This window comes from Acartia tonsa, chromosome 3, assembly GCF_053477335.1.
Source record: "Acartia tonsa isolate MP-2025a chromosome 3, ASM5347733v1, whole genome shotgun sequence".
In the NCBI taxonomy this organism is placed as follows: Eukaryota; Metazoa; Arthropoda; class Copepoda; order Calanoida; family Acartiidae; genus Acartia; species Acartia tonsa.
This window is the reverse complement of record NC_137262.1, coordinates 8,489,611-8,508,177: the sequence shown is the minus strand read 5'-3', so window position 1 is coordinate 8,508,177 and position 18,567 is coordinate 8,489,611. Positions and strand designations below refer to the sequence as shown.

Here is an 18,567-nt window from a genome sequence, read left to right as displayed (position 1 = left end):
ATTGTTGACAGACAATAAAAAAAAATCATTGCACTTTTTGGTACATTTATTTCATTACCGAATATGTGTACTTATAATGTTTAAGAATAAAATAAGTTATTTATTTAAATTTAAGTTTTTTTTCTTCACAAGCATACAATCATGACAATTAAAACAGCCCTCTGTGTGTGCTTTTTTTAACACTTTATGTAACCCAACCTTCCCTTTAAAAACCACACTTCTTAATGGTTTATTTCCCCCTTTTAGTGGTTTAGACCTCCCTTTAGTTGGAGCTCTCCCTCCGTTCTTGGTATCAGCCCCCGTAATTGAGCACTGCATGGGATGATACGCTTTGATTAACACCTCATCATGCAGAGTTACCCTATTGTCCTAGCAGATGTCAAACATTTCAGCTCATGCAAAGGAAAAGCAAAGTATATTACATTTTCTTAGAATGTTATTTTATAATATAAAGTAGTAAGGTTTTTTTGTAGCTTAAAATTTAGATAATTTCTAAACCTATTTTGTTCTCAATTTCAGGATGACTTTACATAGGTCTTAGTATGGTTTTAGACTGTATTTAACTTATTTTTCTATCCCTAATGATACAAATCACAGAGATGTTAGAGGTGCAGCCGTTAGTATATTTATAAAACGTAATAAGCATACTTAACAACTCCAAAAAGCAATAAAAAAGACAAGGAAAAGTTAAAATGCTAACTTAATCATTTTAAGTTATGTAACTTCATCTTATATGATATAAATAAATGTAAGGTTCATTATTTCTGCTTTACCTAAATTATTGAATAAAATGTGCAATTTCGTATGAACACTATACTAGCAAAGCCTCTTTCCCCTTCCTAGTACAGGGGAGGGGGGTAACACAAAGCATCATGCACCCCATCCCCGCACCGCTTCACCCCTCCTATGACATAAAAATGCTATTTCCAGTTTTGTTCATTTTTGACAACCCACCCAGAAATTGCTTCCCCTTACCAATCCTGTTTAACCAACCCCCCTCCTCCCTTACTGGTATTTATATAAAACTTTTAATATTAATTAATATTTTTTCTTTATTTCCAAGAAAAATTATTTTAAAGATACGAATCTAAAACAGGGAAGCTGATCAACACCCGTTTATTAAATCCCAACCTTACAAGAACCATAGATATTAAAAATTTGAGTTTCTGACATTCAACATAAAAGTCCAGGTAAGGTTTAAAACTAGTCTGGGAGGGGTCTCTCTCCAGCCTACGAAGAGTAAAATTTAAAAAAGGATGGGCGAATTTCCCACTCCATTTTTCAAGTGCCCCTAGAGTCCTAAAGGGTCTTATCTTCTATGTAAAGTAGTAAACTATTAACTCTTTATAAAATAAATTATTTTTATGTGGTTAAGTTTTGTAGGAATGTATGAAAACTGAGTGTGTTTGCTTTCGACGTTGTTGTTCGTCCTTAGAAGCTATAGTATGCAATTCCATATAAAGTTTCTTTGGACCCACTTTATAACATTACAAAATTGAAAAATAAAAGATCTAAATCCTATTTGTATTTAAGGCCGGGATCTTTAGGAATAGGACAATGGATGTTTAAGAAATTTTGCCTCTAGTAATATAGGAGTAAAATCTTCCTACGATAGCTGGTAAACTTTGAAGGGAAAAGTAGGATTGTATCTCATTTTATCCTGTTAGCACCAAACCCATTTTTATCATTTTTAAATCTAAATAGAGACCACACCACACTGCGTTGCAAATATTCTCATCAAACAACTTTTTTTGTCCATGCATATATGTCCGTTTAAATCAGCTTAAAAATTATCTTGTTTGAAGAACAATTATAATACCTAACAAAATTTCTTTAAAATGTTATAAAATCGTTTCATAAGAATTGTTTTAGTAGTTTAGTTGATGTAAAATGTTATCTTAATTAATTTTACTAAAATCATTAAGGTTCTTCTACTCTCTTTCAACTAAAAACTCTGTTGGAAAATAAATATATCTTATTTAAAAAAAAAAGACAATAGCCAATATAGATTTTACAGCAAAGGAGGGGCACAAAATTAGAAGGATGCTGCTTTCAGTATTGTACATTGAAACAGCCAATATGTAAAGAATAAGTTAGCTACATAAAATTCTTATCAAGACTAAATTACGAATCAAAAACCACAAAGTTACTGTAGCTTTAAAGGCTATTCTATTATCTATCTGAACCTAAAAGCTTCTTAAATGTACGCATAATCATTAATAAAACTTAGAGCTGGTCAACTTATGAAGTAGTTTTGCAAGAACGCCAAGTGCTTCACGCTCTTTAAGTGCATTACCACAACGCACGTACAACATAATCACGCTACAAGAGTTTAGAGGAATATTTAAAAAACTAAAAAAATCTTTTTATTGATAAAAAGAAACAATATTTACACGTAAAGGAATATCTTTTTATCCTTTTATTTCTTTTGCTTTGAAAATTCCAAGTTAGAAAATATGACGATTCCTTCAACTACTGAAAAATAAAATAGAACTGCTACTCTATAATTGATAGCTTTACTAGACGTACATCACCGTTGAAAATGAAGATAGCAAGCTAGAGAGATGGAGAAGGAAAAACGCTGAAAGGCCCACCCACTACTTCGACGTTTGATGACCTACAGTGATAAATAATAAACTTAAAATAATAATACTCAAAGCACAACCTGTAAGGTATCACCATTGATCATAAAACGTTTTCTATTTTAATATATTTGTTTTTACTGGGTGTCCTATGAAAAGATATTTTTTTGGTTTGTATCCTAATTTTGTTGCCCGTGTTATTTTCTATATGCGATTAAAATAAATAAAACCTCCCTTATTAAATCAATAATAAGATATCTGTTATCATACTTTAAAGTTATGTTATCATTACTTACTTATTAAATACACTTTAACAGTAGGGAAGTTGAATAATTCTGCTTTCCTAAAAAAAAATATCTAAGATATCTTTTATCTTCCTCAAAAAAGAGCCTACTTTTTGCAGAGAAAAAATTTAAAATCGTTATAAATTCTTATTTGCAGTAATAAAAAACAGAAAATTTTATTCAAAAATAAACTTTAAAGCAAGGACAAAAACTTCCATTTGCCGAAGTGTTTAATATAATATTTCTTTACTGTCAATAATTAGTCAGTTTGATAAGCGCTGAAAAAACAAACTCATGTTTTTATTTCTTATTGTCAGTTTGGATATTAATTTGATAAGAAAGGTTCTTAATCATAAGGGGAACGAACTATCAGGGAGGAAGGGATTATTTGGTTGAAAATTATACTGGTACCAAAAAATCAATAAACAATTATGATTAATTATAATCTACAGAACTGGCATTTTTATCTAAATTGAGAGACATTCTGTTTTTCAATTTTTAGTCCATTGTCTTATCCCTTTTAATTCCTGGAAACTATGTATTTGGTATAAAATTTAGTGCTACCTCTTAACATACATCTACACTCAGCTATTTAGACTTTTTTAGTCGCGCTGAACCAATTCATGCAAATTTTGTTGTTCTAATTATGAACAAAAACATCCTTGTTTATATTAATACTAGCGGCTTCGCCCCTAGCCTCTAGGGGCTTTACCTCAAGAGAAAATTTTAAAAAATTTATATGAGTATGGGAATCATTACATCTTCTATTAACTACCCAGCCAAAAGAAATTGCGAATGAATCGCCAATCCCAGCTGAAAAAAATTGCGAATGAATCGCCAATCCCAGCTGAAAAAAATTGCGAATGAGTCGCCAATTTACCCGAATAAATAACGAATTCGCAAAATATATACAATAAATCTAAAAAAAAAATTTGTAAGGGGGTATTTTTTGTTTTTTGGGGGGTTGGGGGTGTTCCATACTCCAAGAAAACAGCCTAAAAACCACCACAGGACCAGTAGGTATATTCCCTAAAGAGTAGAATCCAATCGGTTCAGTGGTTACCGAGATCTTAAGGGACGGACGGACAGACATCATTCTACTTTGTATTTTAGATTAGTATACATATACATACAAAACTTTAGGAACAAAATCTAAAATGATTTCAGAGATTTGAATTAGAGTAATAGTTTAATGTAAAACTAAACTCATGTCGGAGAATTACAGGGATACAGGGATAAGTTAATGGCCAAGAAATTAATCCCCTCCCCCTTTAATTATAATCTAACACATTCTGCCTGTGATTTCTTACAAAATTTTGTTTAAGAACTGATAGTAGATTATTTTTGCTACCCATGTCCACTCCCTCTCTGAAGAAATTGTAGAATATTTTAAGAGCAATTTCAAACTTCATAAACTCTTATTGTAGCGGAAACCAGAGGGCTCGGCAGCCGTTGTAATATTTTAAGAAAATTAAAGCTGCGGTCGCCAAAATCTGGACTCTAAGTGGCAGAATCTCCATTAAATTCAGCAGTTAAAGTAGTTTGTTTAAAAGTGTCAGCCGCTAGTAAATCAACAAAACAGCCGTCCCAACAATTTGTAACAACCCGCAATCGAATCTTAACCGCCCTGAAACGAGCAGCTGCCGAGCCTTGATAGAAACATTGATATAAAAACAAATTTTCTAGAACATTGTTTTGAATCTAAATTGGCATAAGCTTTCTTAGCTGTGTTAAGGTTGTTTATACAAATGCTTACATAAAAACTATTAAAAGTAATATTCTTGATAAAAATATATTATTTAAAGCTGAATGCAACTTTCAAATTTTTTTCTTAAACAAAATTCGATTATTATTGGAATAATGAGATTTGCCCTTCAGGTTTAACTAATAATTAAAGTATTCGTACTTTTATTGAATATAAAAGGCTAATTCTCTTTTACGAAATTTAAAGGCATTTTTGTATGCTTTATTACATTTTATTTGTCGATCTTTAGCAATTTACATGATTTGAATAACAACAGTTTTATTTGTAAAGAAATGTTTCAATAATTCACCACTTTTCCTTAAAAAATTATGAAACATTAGAATGTCAAAAATTTTGCCAAAAGGTTTTTAATTAAAGAAATATTTCTAAAAATATAATCTTAAGTTTCTTTTATTATATTTAATACTGGAAATTTTCTTGCTAAATATAGATACTTCAGGTTAGAGGAAGGTGAACTCATTGGTATAATCAGAGAAAGGTTAGGATATTATGTGATATTTTTTAAATGTAAAATTGTACCATTTCGTCAAAGGAATTATTTGAACCTTTTGGAAAAGGCCATATTTTGACCTAAGCCATTAAATTTTAAGTACACACAATTATTAATAAACCTAAGTAAATAGGTTAGTTTTCATCATGAAATTTACTTTTAAAGTCTTGAAACTAAAACACATAAGCATTGCACTATTCAAACGAATCAAAATACCAAATGTGTGTCCCCACTTTTCTTGGGTCTAATCTTCCAAATTATAGAAATTACTGAGGTGTTAGATATATTTTGTGTTCAAGTTTAGGCCAGGAAAATAAGTCTATTTCACGCTGGATGGTTCGTTGGTCAGTTTTAACATTCACATACACAATACACAAACAAACACACACACAATTTTCTTCAAAATTGGTATGAAAACAGCAAAAAAAGATTACACTTTGAAATAACTGTATTCCAGTTTCATTCTTAGAAGAAAATTATTGGGCTCAAAAATTTAAAAAACGTCTTTAAATTTAGATCTGGTTTAACTTTCATTATTTCTAACAACAGGAATAATATAGGAAGGTGAAAAACTTTTCTGTAGGTGCCACTTCCCTTCTCTTTAAGACACAATTTGAAAGTAAAGACAAAAGTAAAATTGTACCGAGATATGAAATGGAAATGGTAATTTATGTAACACTGGTCAATGCAGGGATCTAGGGAGAGGACAATGGAAGAAAATTTAAACTTCCCCCAATTCAAGAAAGTTTATTGAATATTAAGGTAAAAAAAGAGATTTATATCATAATTGTCCTTTTCTCCCTGAGGGGCACTGCCACCCACCCACCTAACAGACAGGGCCACAAGAGACCAAAAAAGCAGATTTAGAATTGAGATACAGTATTTGAACAAAATCAGATTCATACTTTTGTTTTGGAGTGTTAGATATATAGTATATAGTGCAAAATCTTTAAAGGTAATAGTTTAGCTTATTACAATTATTAATTCATTATTTTATCATTTATAATGTTATTCTATAGAAATGACAATAAAATTAATATAAAATCAAAAATAGGATGTATGTACGTGTGTTTGTAAAAAAGAATAGGATTGAAATTTTGAACTATTTTTAACAGTTCTCATGAAATGGCTTTCCTGATAAAATAATAAATTCAAGGATGATATATATAATATATATTCTTACCCCTTTCAAAGATCCTATATGCTGGGGACGCCTTAATAATATTTTCTAATTAAACGGGTAAATGAGTTGAGAGGTACACACCTATTTAATCTTTATCTAAACCATTAATTTCAATAAAACAAAGGCAGCTAGACATGCAAATAAATTAAGGATACAATATTAGACAATAGAGTTGTTGACTAATTATCAGATGATTTTACTTGAAGTAAAACTAATTTGCCTCCAAATAAGCAGCCAGTAAAGGACATTTTAATTTTAAGATTGTTATCCATAAAGAAACTAATAAAAAATTCATGTTTTCTTATCTGAACTTTTTACCTATAGTGAGAAAAATTAATAATTTTTAAAAATACATACTTTTTAAACTCTATTGTATGTAAATCAAGGGGGTGTACAAAGAACATTCTTCGCCAAATTCTCATATTTCCCAATTTTCCTAATTCCATACAAAATTAAACCTTAATTAGCAAGAACAAAAAACAAGGACGTGTACTTTACCAAGGATTAATTATTGCCTTATGCTAAAATAATTAATTTCTATGCATACTTCATTTTGTGACAAAGGTGAGGAAAATGTAATGATCTCTTGACTTCCTATTTGTTTGTAGCAGTACAGATCTTAATATGTGACCAAATCTCTTTTTAGCATCTTTGGATCACCCCCCCCCCCTCTGATTAAATATTCGTTGAGTATAAGCTGGGATAAACTACAGCTACAAAAATTATTTTGCTTCTATTTCAAATAAAAATAAATAAATGGCGTATTTTCACAAGGTAAAAATAATAAAATTAGGAGTATTCAAGAATTTATAGTTTTGTCCGGCAGAAAAGTACGAGAAGATACTAAAGATATTTTTCTTATTTAAATAGGGGAACAACTTAACATCTATACTACTCAAAAAGGAAATCGCTTAAAATTTTTGTATGTGTTGCTTTTCAATAGGTTTGCGTAGCTTGAGACTTGAGCAGAAATATTTGCCCTTGTCAATACTATTAAAAAAGTTAATAGATATAGAGGTCTTTGACAAAAAAATGAATCCATATAAAGATTCTGTTGAAATTACTTTAATGCTAACAATATGATAATAATTATTATTTTTAGCCGCGCAGTTATCAAAATGAAAAAGATACAATATATAAAAGTATGCATTTTTTGTAGATAAACTATTCATTTTATTTAAAAAAGCTATGCCATTTTTTGTTTGATGGGGTGAAAGAAAATACAATTTCTTTTACTGATAGATGCAAAAATCATATCTGACCAATAGCTGTAAAATAAACTTTTCCATAAAACAGTTTTACGAGTTAGAGATATGTGTGAGGGGAAAGCTCTCAGATGGTTTGAAGAGTCCAATAAAAGAGTCAGATATTGTTTATTTCTCAAACTTTATTGAAATCTGATTGCTACTAAGCGGACTGTATAAAATTGCAAGGCTAACACAAAATAGAAAATAAACTACTTTTTGAACAAGGACAATTATGTCGTAAGATTACAAAGTTTAGACTAGGAAACAATAATTAGTTAATAAATAAGTAATACATGTCAGTTTTAGGAATATTTTGTAAATAAATCATAAAAAGTGGTATATTAGTGATTTAAATCAACCAATAAACGATAAATACCTAAACATATATATGTATACTAATGGGTAGTAAAGTACAGAATATCCTAATTATTCAGTAGCTACGCTACTATTTTAAAAAAGATTATTATTTTAGTGACAATTTTAAAACAGCAAGACACAACGATGACATTTCAAATCGTCATACACAAACTGAGCTAAATAAATAAACAAAAATATTCAAATTAATTTGTTTTTCTTTTGCCGACAACTTGGGTTTGTTTTAATTTTGTTTTTCTATTGCATGACTATGTAATATCTTTAAATCTTTAAAACAAGGATGTAACTGTTATAAACTATCAAACTTTTATAGTCCATAAGATCTAAAGAGGTAGTCTTTTTTATTGACTTTTATCTTAAATGATAAATGTTGATATGTGATTATATGAATGCACTTTTTCTTGGAAACTGTATTAATAGCTTAAGTTATTACTGCGTTACTTCTGAATCTGATTGTTCTTGTTTTAATAATAATCATGATTTGAGGTCATTTTAAGCTTTGTATATTAACATTAATCTACATTATGCACAGACTTCTTGGAATATAAAACGTCTATTATTATAATTTATACTGAAGTCTATGGGATTAGAATGCGAGTCTCAGTGTGTGGATTTTATGTGTAAGAAATTGGAAAGCATGTGTGTGTGTGTGTGTGTGTGTGTGTGTTTCTGTGTACTTTTCTGAGTATGTATGTGTGTTTAGGTGTTAGTGTCTGTGTTAGTGTGAGTCTGGATCTGGTGGTTAGATTTATATTAAATTCTCAATTTTCAGGCCTGTGTAAACCAAAGTTCAAAAGAATTGAGAGGAAGAATCCTATATGTTTCCAGTGAATCTCCCCCCCCCCCCTAAAAAAACTTAACTTTTTGAATATTTTGACTTTTTAGGCTTCTTTACGTTAGATTTATGGTAGCCCAAGAGAATAAAAGCTATTCTCAAGGGGCAAACAACAAGATGAAAATTTGACGAAGCCCGTCATAAAAATGAGGGATTATCCATTTCTTTTTTAAGGGTTTTCTTTCCCACTTCTTCTTTCATCTCCCTCATTTTTATGACGTCACAGGAATCAAAAGTAGGACAGATTGGGCTTCGTCGAAAATTTAAGGTAGAGGGTTTTGGATTTAAATTTTGAAATAAGTAAAACAACCAATTTGGATTTTACTAAGCTTCCCTTCCTTTCCTATTTTACTAAATACTGCGCACAAAATAAGAAATTTTTCTATCTTATAAGTTTCTTTGGTTGCTACCTAAGTAGTTTTAATTTGAAGATTTATAAAAAAAAAATTTGCGTTTTTTTTAAAAACTTTTTTCCTTCTACGTAAAATCAATTTTGCTACCAACTTATTCATATCATTCACACCCACTCCTACTCATTTTAAGCTATTTTGAATAATAATCTATTTTAAAATAGAAATATTATCAAAATCTTAAAAATCAAAATTAAACCTTATTTGGTATGTTGGTGTAGACTTTTTAATTTTACAGAAATTTTAAAAATAAAATCAAACATAAAGATGGAATATAATTCTAGCAAATAACAAAACACTTAAAATTAATTTTATATTGAATTAATTCAAAGTTTTCTAAAAACAATTTGAATCTAATATTTATTTATTATAAAAACGTTTTTTACATCAATATTTATAAAATGTCATAATGGTTTAAGTAATTTAGTAGGTACAAGTTATGATTATAGCAATTATATATGCATAAAAATTCAGTATTTGACTATTAAACAAATACCCACAGTAAATCGTTTTTCCTGTATGTTTTTCTACTAAATTCTAACAATTAAGTGTATATTAATATTTTATGTTTTACAAGCCTCTAGGGGCACTAGAAAAAATGGGGAGAGGGGGGGGGGGTTAAAAGTCAACTATTAACTCTCGTTTTTAGTTTTAAAATAAAAAAAGTAAATTTTTTGGGCGAGGAGATATTTTTCATTTCAAGGGTCGATTTTTTTAGAAGGGGAGATGTACCCTCCCTGAAATTAGTTATACAATTTCCCTTCGCCTCTAAGGAACTAAACTGTACAATAGAACCATAACGGTTCAGCGGTTAGCGATAACTGAAGCTATAGGCACACAGACACAATGACATCCTGTTACTTTTGTAAAAGAATATGAAATGATACTTACAAAAATGATTTCCAGGCCCAGCGTAATGATGCTGTTTGAAGGCTGCGTACAAACCAGGATTTATTCCAATCTGAAAAATAAAATAAATAAATAAAATGAAAACAAGGATGATACCATATGTAAAAGCACAGCACAAGTATATATAATTAGAGTAGCAGAAGTTTTGGTACATTATTTATAAAAAAAAAGACCTACGCATTCTTATCGTGGTAACGATATGACGAATATGCCCATATTATGAAACAGTCTTGCTTTTTATTACAAGGTTAAATAAATAAGTTTCAAACTATAGAATATCAAAGTAGAATTTATATTTTATATCAAATGCTATTCTTAGGTCAAACTTACACTAACTTGGTTATATAAAAAAATAGAAGGTTGTGGTTTCCCACACACAGAGTTGGGTAAGAGATAGAAATCCTCCCATGGAAGATACCCCGTAGGAATATGGTCCCGCAGGGTAAGAGCCCAAGAACCCAAAACAAAAAATAATATACACTAAAAAAGAATGGCAAAAAGAAAACAATTTTCTACCATTGAGCATTATTATCTAATTTGTGTTAGCCCAACTTTGTTCTAAACTAACCGCAGACATAATTGTTTAAATGTTACAATTATATTCTCCAAAATTGGCAATAAACAGAACATTAAAACTAGTTGTAGTATAACATTTCTATATCTAGCTTTTTTAACTGCTTAAAATGCTTTCTTTATGTTTCATAATACATATTTATCCCTTTTCTCTTTTATTTTAAAGCAAAACATTGAGAATAAACTTTATGTTTAACAGAAAATCCTGGAAATGTTTCGTGTTAAAAGGAACATACGTGTTTGTCCAAATAGATGGAAGGAAAGACAAATAAAGACAAGGACAGTTATGTTCATGGTAACGTAACAACAACAATCATACAATATCCTACAGAAAACCTTAAGGCTGAGTCAGTAAATGTAATGTTTAAACGATAATTTGCAACACGCAAAGACTGACATACCGACGAACATATTGATATAGGATAGTCATAAAGCAACTGCGCTACCTTCCATGATCACAACTGACAGAATTCAATGTCTATTTACCTATCCCTTCTTTCCTGATTTGGTGCTCAGGATATGGAAAGGTTGATTAGATTAGATAGAACAGCAGAAATAGAAAAGAGGGAAGGCAAGCAGGGATCTAAAGGGATAAGACAATGGTAGATTAATTGATGTACATCCCAAATGATGATATACAAAATTAACCCTTCTGTAAATCAAAAGTAGTGGTTGAAATGTTTGAACACTCAACTTAATGAATCAACCAATTAAACTTCAATAAAATCTTTAAAGTTAAGTCAACGAATAAGAAAACGTTATTGTAAAACTTTTGGGGACTAGTGCAATAAACAGTCCAATGTCCCCTCCCTCCCTGGTAAGCAGGGCAGGCAGGGACGTTGTTATGATTGGATAGGGGGACCTTTACAAAACGTGGGGGAAAAAAGGGAGATTTCTAAAAGATATGAAAGTGTGGACTAGAGGTTGATTTCTGATTTCTGGAGCGGTTATTCTATTATTCCTACTCAAAAACTCTTATTAGAACTTTAGAAAAGAGAAATGGGCGTATCTTACCAGAAAAAAAAGTTCCATAGTTTTAAATTTCTTCTTATAATAGGTATTAAAAAAGAATATAAAAGAAAGTATTATTAGTATACTAATAAAGCAAAGTGAATGGTCAAATTTATAAGAGATTTCTGAATTCTAATTGTTTCTATAAAACTTAATCAAAATACCAGAATCTTCTAAAAGAAAACTTTTATCGTAAAAAGAAAATTAAAATAGCTTTAAATAGAAAAATCCACCTACTCAATTTTCTCACTATAGGACTTTGTCCTATCACTTCCGCAGTACTATGACAACTTATAATAATCAGAAACTTATTCTATATCTGCCTAACATATGGCTACTCTACATATGTTTTACTTTACTAATTAAATATCAACTCTAACTAATAACCAATGTTTCCAATGTTGATTTATGATATGACAAAATGCTGAAATGATTGAACACCCTCTCTAGGACAGGCAAATATGAACCCCATTCTTTTTTTCTACGTCATATTCCATATCTACTTATATATTTATATGCATGATGGAAAATACTTAGGAGCTGCTGTGCAAATACAACTTAATATAGATATAAGCAAACACTAAAGAAAGACTTATATTTCATATAATACAATCAAGGACAATTGTTTACATAACAAGCGATTCAAGACAACATATTAAATGCAAGGCTAAGAAATAACATATGCATCTGGTGAATCATAATGGAAAATTAGATGCAGGTGTTAAAAGCAAAGTAGTTCCACTGTTAATTTTATTTATCCAATTATATAAAGTTTTTTTGATTTCGATAACCTCAGAAACGATTGAGTTCTCCATTTAAGGTAAGAAAGAAGTCAGACTAAAGAACAGAAATAACTCACAACATATATTGTAGCTGCTCTACTTAAAATACATACACATCTATGTATGTAGATTACCAATTATACCTATATTATAGAATGTGATCAATTAATTAATCTCATATACCCCCCCCCCCATTTACTCATGCACCTTAATTCTAAATTGATTTATACCTACCCCCCCCCCCCCCCCCCCAACCTACAATCTAATTTGCATTCCCTTTAATATTAAAACCATGGTAGAAATATTTTCCCCCAACGCACCACACGCCTAACCCAATTACTCTTATTCGATTCCTATGATTCCTATGCAACAATTTGTAGCTACTCCTAACACAAAATTTTCTGGTTCATATCTACTATATAACTTATCAATCGGCGTTATGTAACATTGTAAAATTTTCAGTAGTTATACTTAAAGGCAATCTGCAGCGGCAATGCCGACGAATTATTATGCAGTCAAAGCCGTTAGAAAGTTATCAATCCCTAGCTACATCCTGGTAAATAGCAATATTTCTTAACAATTTGCAGCCTTTATAGAAACAAACCATAATTTTTCTCTGAGATCTTTGAATTCTTTAAAATTGCGTAGGGTTGCCTGTTATTTATGGTTTCCTGGCTAAAACTTACAAAATTGTAAAGGAATATGAACCAGCTCCTAAGCAAGCCTAGCCTCTATACGATTTGCCCTAATATAAAATATCATTCTAAAGGGAAAGCAAATGTAAATAAAAAGTGTATCCGTCTATCTAATTAAAATCTGCAAAGTTGGAACTATATATTAGTGTGTTGCGGGACTATAAAGCTTAATAAAATGGCATAATTAAATAGTGAACCAACACAATGGATTTTATTAATTAATGGAGAAATAAACACTGTTTTTACCTTTATATTTGTGAATAGAATACCTACTGAACACTAAAAAGAACAATTTTAAACTTTAAAGATGTGTTATTATATTAATACAGGCCTGTTTGATATTCTAGGCTGGCCTAAGAAATTTATAGGATTTGGACATATGTTATTTTATTTGAAAGCGTTAAAAATTAGTAGATATTAAGTTGTGTTTTTAACATACGTGAATATCAGACATTATGATTATTAATAAAGTTATGTGTTTTACTTGTGATAAGTGGATATTTTAATGACATTTAAATTAGTAAGCATTATCAAAAATACAAGATTTAAAAACTGATTCAATAAGAAAAAGTTTGCTCCATACTTAATACATCTATTGCTAGCACCAAATTAACCACCGTAGGGCAGAGAAGGGTTAGGGGAAGAGAATTATAGGGGAAAATGGGAATGAAATAGGGGAAGTATAATTCCCCCTGTTGGCTAGATGGTTTCTTAATAGATTTTTGACAGCAAAGTAACTCTATAATTACATTGTTTGAACAAAGTGCTATTAATAAAGACTATCAAGTTTGAAAAGTACTTATTACTCCAAAAAGAAATATGCTAGTGTTTTTTTCTATAAATAAAAGAACACTAATAGGATTTAAATGTATGCTCTATTTTGTAATTCAATTGAAATGCATAAATAAACAAGAATAATTTCTTACAATTGCTGTATAGCTTTTGGAAAATGGAAAAATTTATTATTAGCTTAGAATTTTCAATATTTTCTCTTATTAAAAGTATTTATTTTAATGGCAAAAAATAATGTATCCAGGAATAAGCTAAGAAAACAAACAAGTAAGACTGTTACGAATCGTTATTTTCAGCCGCTTGCACGATTGAAGAGAAGCTACGCTTCTAAAATGGTATGTGTGCTGTTAGATTATAGAGAGTAAATGAATTCATCAATGAAATTTCCATCATTTAATTTTGCTTCTTTCTCTATCTCTCTCTCTCGTTCTCTCTCTTTCTCTCTCACTTCTAATCAATTGAGTCCAATTACAGGATTACAGAACCCTCTACTCAGCTCTTAATTTCAACCATTTCAGCCAAAAATATTTCATGCTTCAAGAAATCGATTAATATACTAATGAAATGTGCTTTTACTGCCAGTTATCACCTGTCAAAAGAATCACAGTTACGACAAAATGTACTATTCTTCTAAATTTTCTGATTTTGCGTTGGTACTTTGAAGAACTTAAATACCTATGAATTAAGATTCAACTAAATCTAGAAGATTGGCTAATTTACATAAATTGCAATATGTAAGATTGTATAAACACCCTTAGCTCTCTATCTCTATGGTTGAATAGGCTGCAAACTAGCTAGATATTGCATACACAGCTTTGGACAGGTATTTTCTACCTGAACAAAATATATTTTGCTTCCAAGTTTCATTTCGTTCAGTCAATATTAGCTACTTTAAATATTGTATTGCTTCAGTTGTAAGGGGTGCTTTTGATTCACCCTAATATTATTAAGTAAGTGTGAATTAAAAATTTAAAATAAGACACCTGCCATAATCAGATTGCCTGGAAATTGATATAGATAAAAGAAAGCTATTGGATAACATATATTATTGTATCTCATGATAATACATGAGAACACAGCAGTATTTATTAAAATATCATCATACTTTTACAATACTTCATAAAACAATTATGATGATTACAAGTGGGCTAATTTTCTTCTTCATGTAACATAATCCTGTCCATCGCAAAATGGTTTAAGTAGAGTGGCTAACAACTTTTCAATCGCCTCTCAAAACTTGCTCTGCAGGCTTTAAACAAGATTAAGTGATTTGAAACAGGTATGGAAATTCGCATATTATACAGTTTTGACTTTTTTAACGCCGTTATTCCGATTTCTTGAAGGGGGTGTTAGCCTTTAAAGGGTTAAAAAACCTTTATGCATACGTGCTTTTTAATATTAATAATTTAATCTTATTAATTAACATTTAACATAGTGGAGATAATAATACAAATACAAACTAAAGCTTAAAAAAAAACTATATGGGGAAAAGTTTACAGTTATAATAGTTTAATATTGGTTTGTTAAAATGCCCGTTTTGACCTAATAAGCAATATTTATCTAACTATTTAAAATTTTTATGAAAATAAGAAGAGGAATCACTTAAAGTAAACCTTAGGTATATTCTCCTTAATTTCAGCCATTTTAAATCTTTCAAGTGCAACTAAAGGTTAAAGGAAATAAACCAAGGTTGAAGAGTTTGTTTTTTAGTAGAAGTGGACAACATCTCTCCCCTTTTATGTCAAATGGACCAGAATAGGGTTCATTCAAAATAACTTATAATTAAAATCCAAATTCAATTACAACTTTTATAGTTAAGGGGGGTTGAGGTTATTAATTGTTAAGAAAAAAAATCATTTCTTGTTAATTATGCCTTTCTGCACAATGCAGGAACAGCAACCAGACTTCATTTGCTTATTTGTATGAACTCTTAAAGGAATGCAATTACAAGGGATGAAAGTGATATCTCACAGGAAAAAAACAAGGATAGCAAAGGAGACAGGGAAATCGAAGGAGACAGGGAAACAGAAATAAATGAGAGAGAGAGAGAGAGAGAGAGAGAGAGAGAGAGAGAGAGAGAGAGAGAGAGAGAGAGAGAGAGAGAGAGAGAGAGAGAGAGAGAGAGAGAGAGAGAGAGAGAGAGAGAGAGAGAGAGGTAAAGAGAGGTAAAGAGAGGTGAAGAGAGGGAGAGAGAGAGAAAAGAATTAAAAAGACATGAAACAAGTAGAGTTTAAAAAGGATTCATCTAAAATAGAGACATGGATTCTAATATTTGATGAGAATTTAATCCACATGCAAGTCCACCAACTAGTAGCCAATCTTGTAACCCCTGCGGGAACCTAATTACTAATCTAATCTTACTATATTAAACCCTAACCAGCATAGCATAACCTTACTCAACTGATGTTTATTTTATAAAATTGATAATTTAGGTCTAATTTAACAGGCTTTAAAACATTGAAGAAATACCATATTTTACTTCTTAAAGAATGAACAACCTTTAAATACAAACCTAAGTTTCTTTTATTGCTTTTATTTTTCAGGAAAACTCTCCCTTTCCAGGACTTTACTAGATAAGGCTTCATTTGCATTTAAAAGGAAAAATTCTACAGAAATTAACTTTAGAATATTCAACTGTCTTGGTCAATACTAATTTTAACCTACTTCTGTAAGTTTCTATTCTTTAAAGATGCTTTACAAAAGTAACTGTATCTTTTGACTGGTAAATAAGTCGGGCAAATGATTTTCTTAAGAAGAAAAATTCCTCCTTATACATAAATATTTAATAGTGACTTTCTTGTGTAAAATTTAAATTTTCTAGTAAACCTGTGAAACGTAACTGTACGTTAACATGTAATGTTTGTTTTGTTTGTCTGACTGTCTGTGTGTATGTATGTTTGAGTCTGTGTGTGTGTGTGTGTGTCTGTGTGTGTGCTCGTGTGTAAGTAAACATGAAAGGACTTTCAGTACTACAAATTACAAAGATGAAATGAGAAAAATATCCCAGGAGAGAGAGAAAAAAAAAGATGGAAAGATAGAAGAAAGAGAAAAATAGAGAAACGGCAGTAGCAGGAATAGAACAACATCCCAAAATACTTATATAATGTATTTCTTAATAAAACGACTACAGACGTTGTTTTAAATTTGAATTATAGTACACTTTTTAATTATCATTTCAATTATCGAAAACTGGAATTATTTTAGTTCAATTTCAGTTGTACTTTGAATTTTCTGTATTACCATAAATTTAATCATATCATTTAATATTAATATGTCCTATCAAATTACAATACTTTTAAAAGCAATACAGTTTTTCCTCAGGTACTATATTCATGTTGTTGAGAACAAAATTAAAGAAAGGGGTTTGATCCTATACAGCAGACGAAATATTATTAGATGGATATTAAATTTTTAAACCTGCTTTTAAATTAAAAAAAAAATACTGAATGTTTTTCTCAGGGTTCTGAAGCCGCAACTTAGCCTTCAATTCAAACCTGTTTTAATGCTTTAACATTTTTATCATATTTGGTTCAGGGTTTTATAGACTTCAGCTAATTTTTATAATTGTAAATGTTTGATTTGCTTACAAGCGGCTGCCGAGCCCTAGTTTTTATCCTTAAAAGATTTTTTTTAATGCTATTTTAATTCTTTATTTTTTAGGCTGTTTGGTATGGGCTATGAGAGGAGAAGTAAAGATGAAATAGCAAACGGGGAAAATATAGACAAACTAGTAAAAATGTTTTTGAATAAAAATATCATCAAAATTAAATGTTTTAAGAATTCGATGCCCTCGTGTGAACGTTTAAGGTATTATAGAATAAATATTTTAAACAATTTGTGTAGAAAATATTTATCCCTATGGAAAGGATTTAAGACGAGTACCCTAAACTCATATCGGCAGCAACGGAGAGCAAGAGAGGAAAATATTTTTGGAATAGTTATTTCTTTAAAACAACTGAAAATCCACGAAAAATAACTATAATAGTTTACATTAAAAGTAGTAGTTTTATGCTGGTTCTATAAATATATAACTAAATTGGATATTTTTGTTAGTCAGCATATTTGTTGTCAAAGTTGGATTTATATTATAAACAAAAATATCAGTTTTAATTTTTTTACTACTCGATCATGGTTTGTCCGTAAAAAAAACACTCTATTTTTGGTTGTTGTTGTAGTAGGTATGCCTCCAAATTTACTTTTTTTGCAATGAATAAGTTTAGTTTCATTGTGAGGACATTAATTCCAACAGGAAGAATAAATCTGAAGGGGGGGGGGAGGTGATGGCAGGGACTAGAACCAGAGTAAATTGGACCCAGCAGGCCAACAGAGTTGTACGGAGGAGAGGGGGGGGGGGGGGTTAATGGGGGAAATGCTGGAAGTATACCTGGAGAGAAAAGATTAGAAGATGCAACATATAGTTTCTTTAATAGGTTTTATACAAATTTTTCCTACATAGTTATATTAGAACTTGGACAATTATGTCCACAAGTATCAAATTTAACTTGAGTAACCACAGTTAAATTACAGTAAAATTACAATTAATTATTGAATCTAAAATTTTAAATTTAAGTTATAACAAAAGTTACTACTATACTTGATACCATTTAGCAAGTATAGCTAATAAATCTAGGAAA

The 18,567-nt window shown here is 30.1% G+C and overlaps 1 protein-coding gene across 2 annotated transcripts in view; it reads right to left on the bottom strand.

Moving 5' to 3' along the window:
• Positions 1-18,567, bottom strand: part of LOC145313230 (uncharacterized) — a 67,830-nt gene that overhangs the window by 29,192 nt on the left and 20,071 nt on the right. For both annotated transcript variants that reach the window (XM_080152531.1, XM_080152532.1), the window contains exon 8: positions 10,063-10,132. In XM_080152531.1, the coding sequence (XP_080008657.1) occupies positions 10,063-10,132 (70 nt within the window). The remainder of the gene's footprint in view (positions 1-10,062; positions 10,133-18,567) is intronic.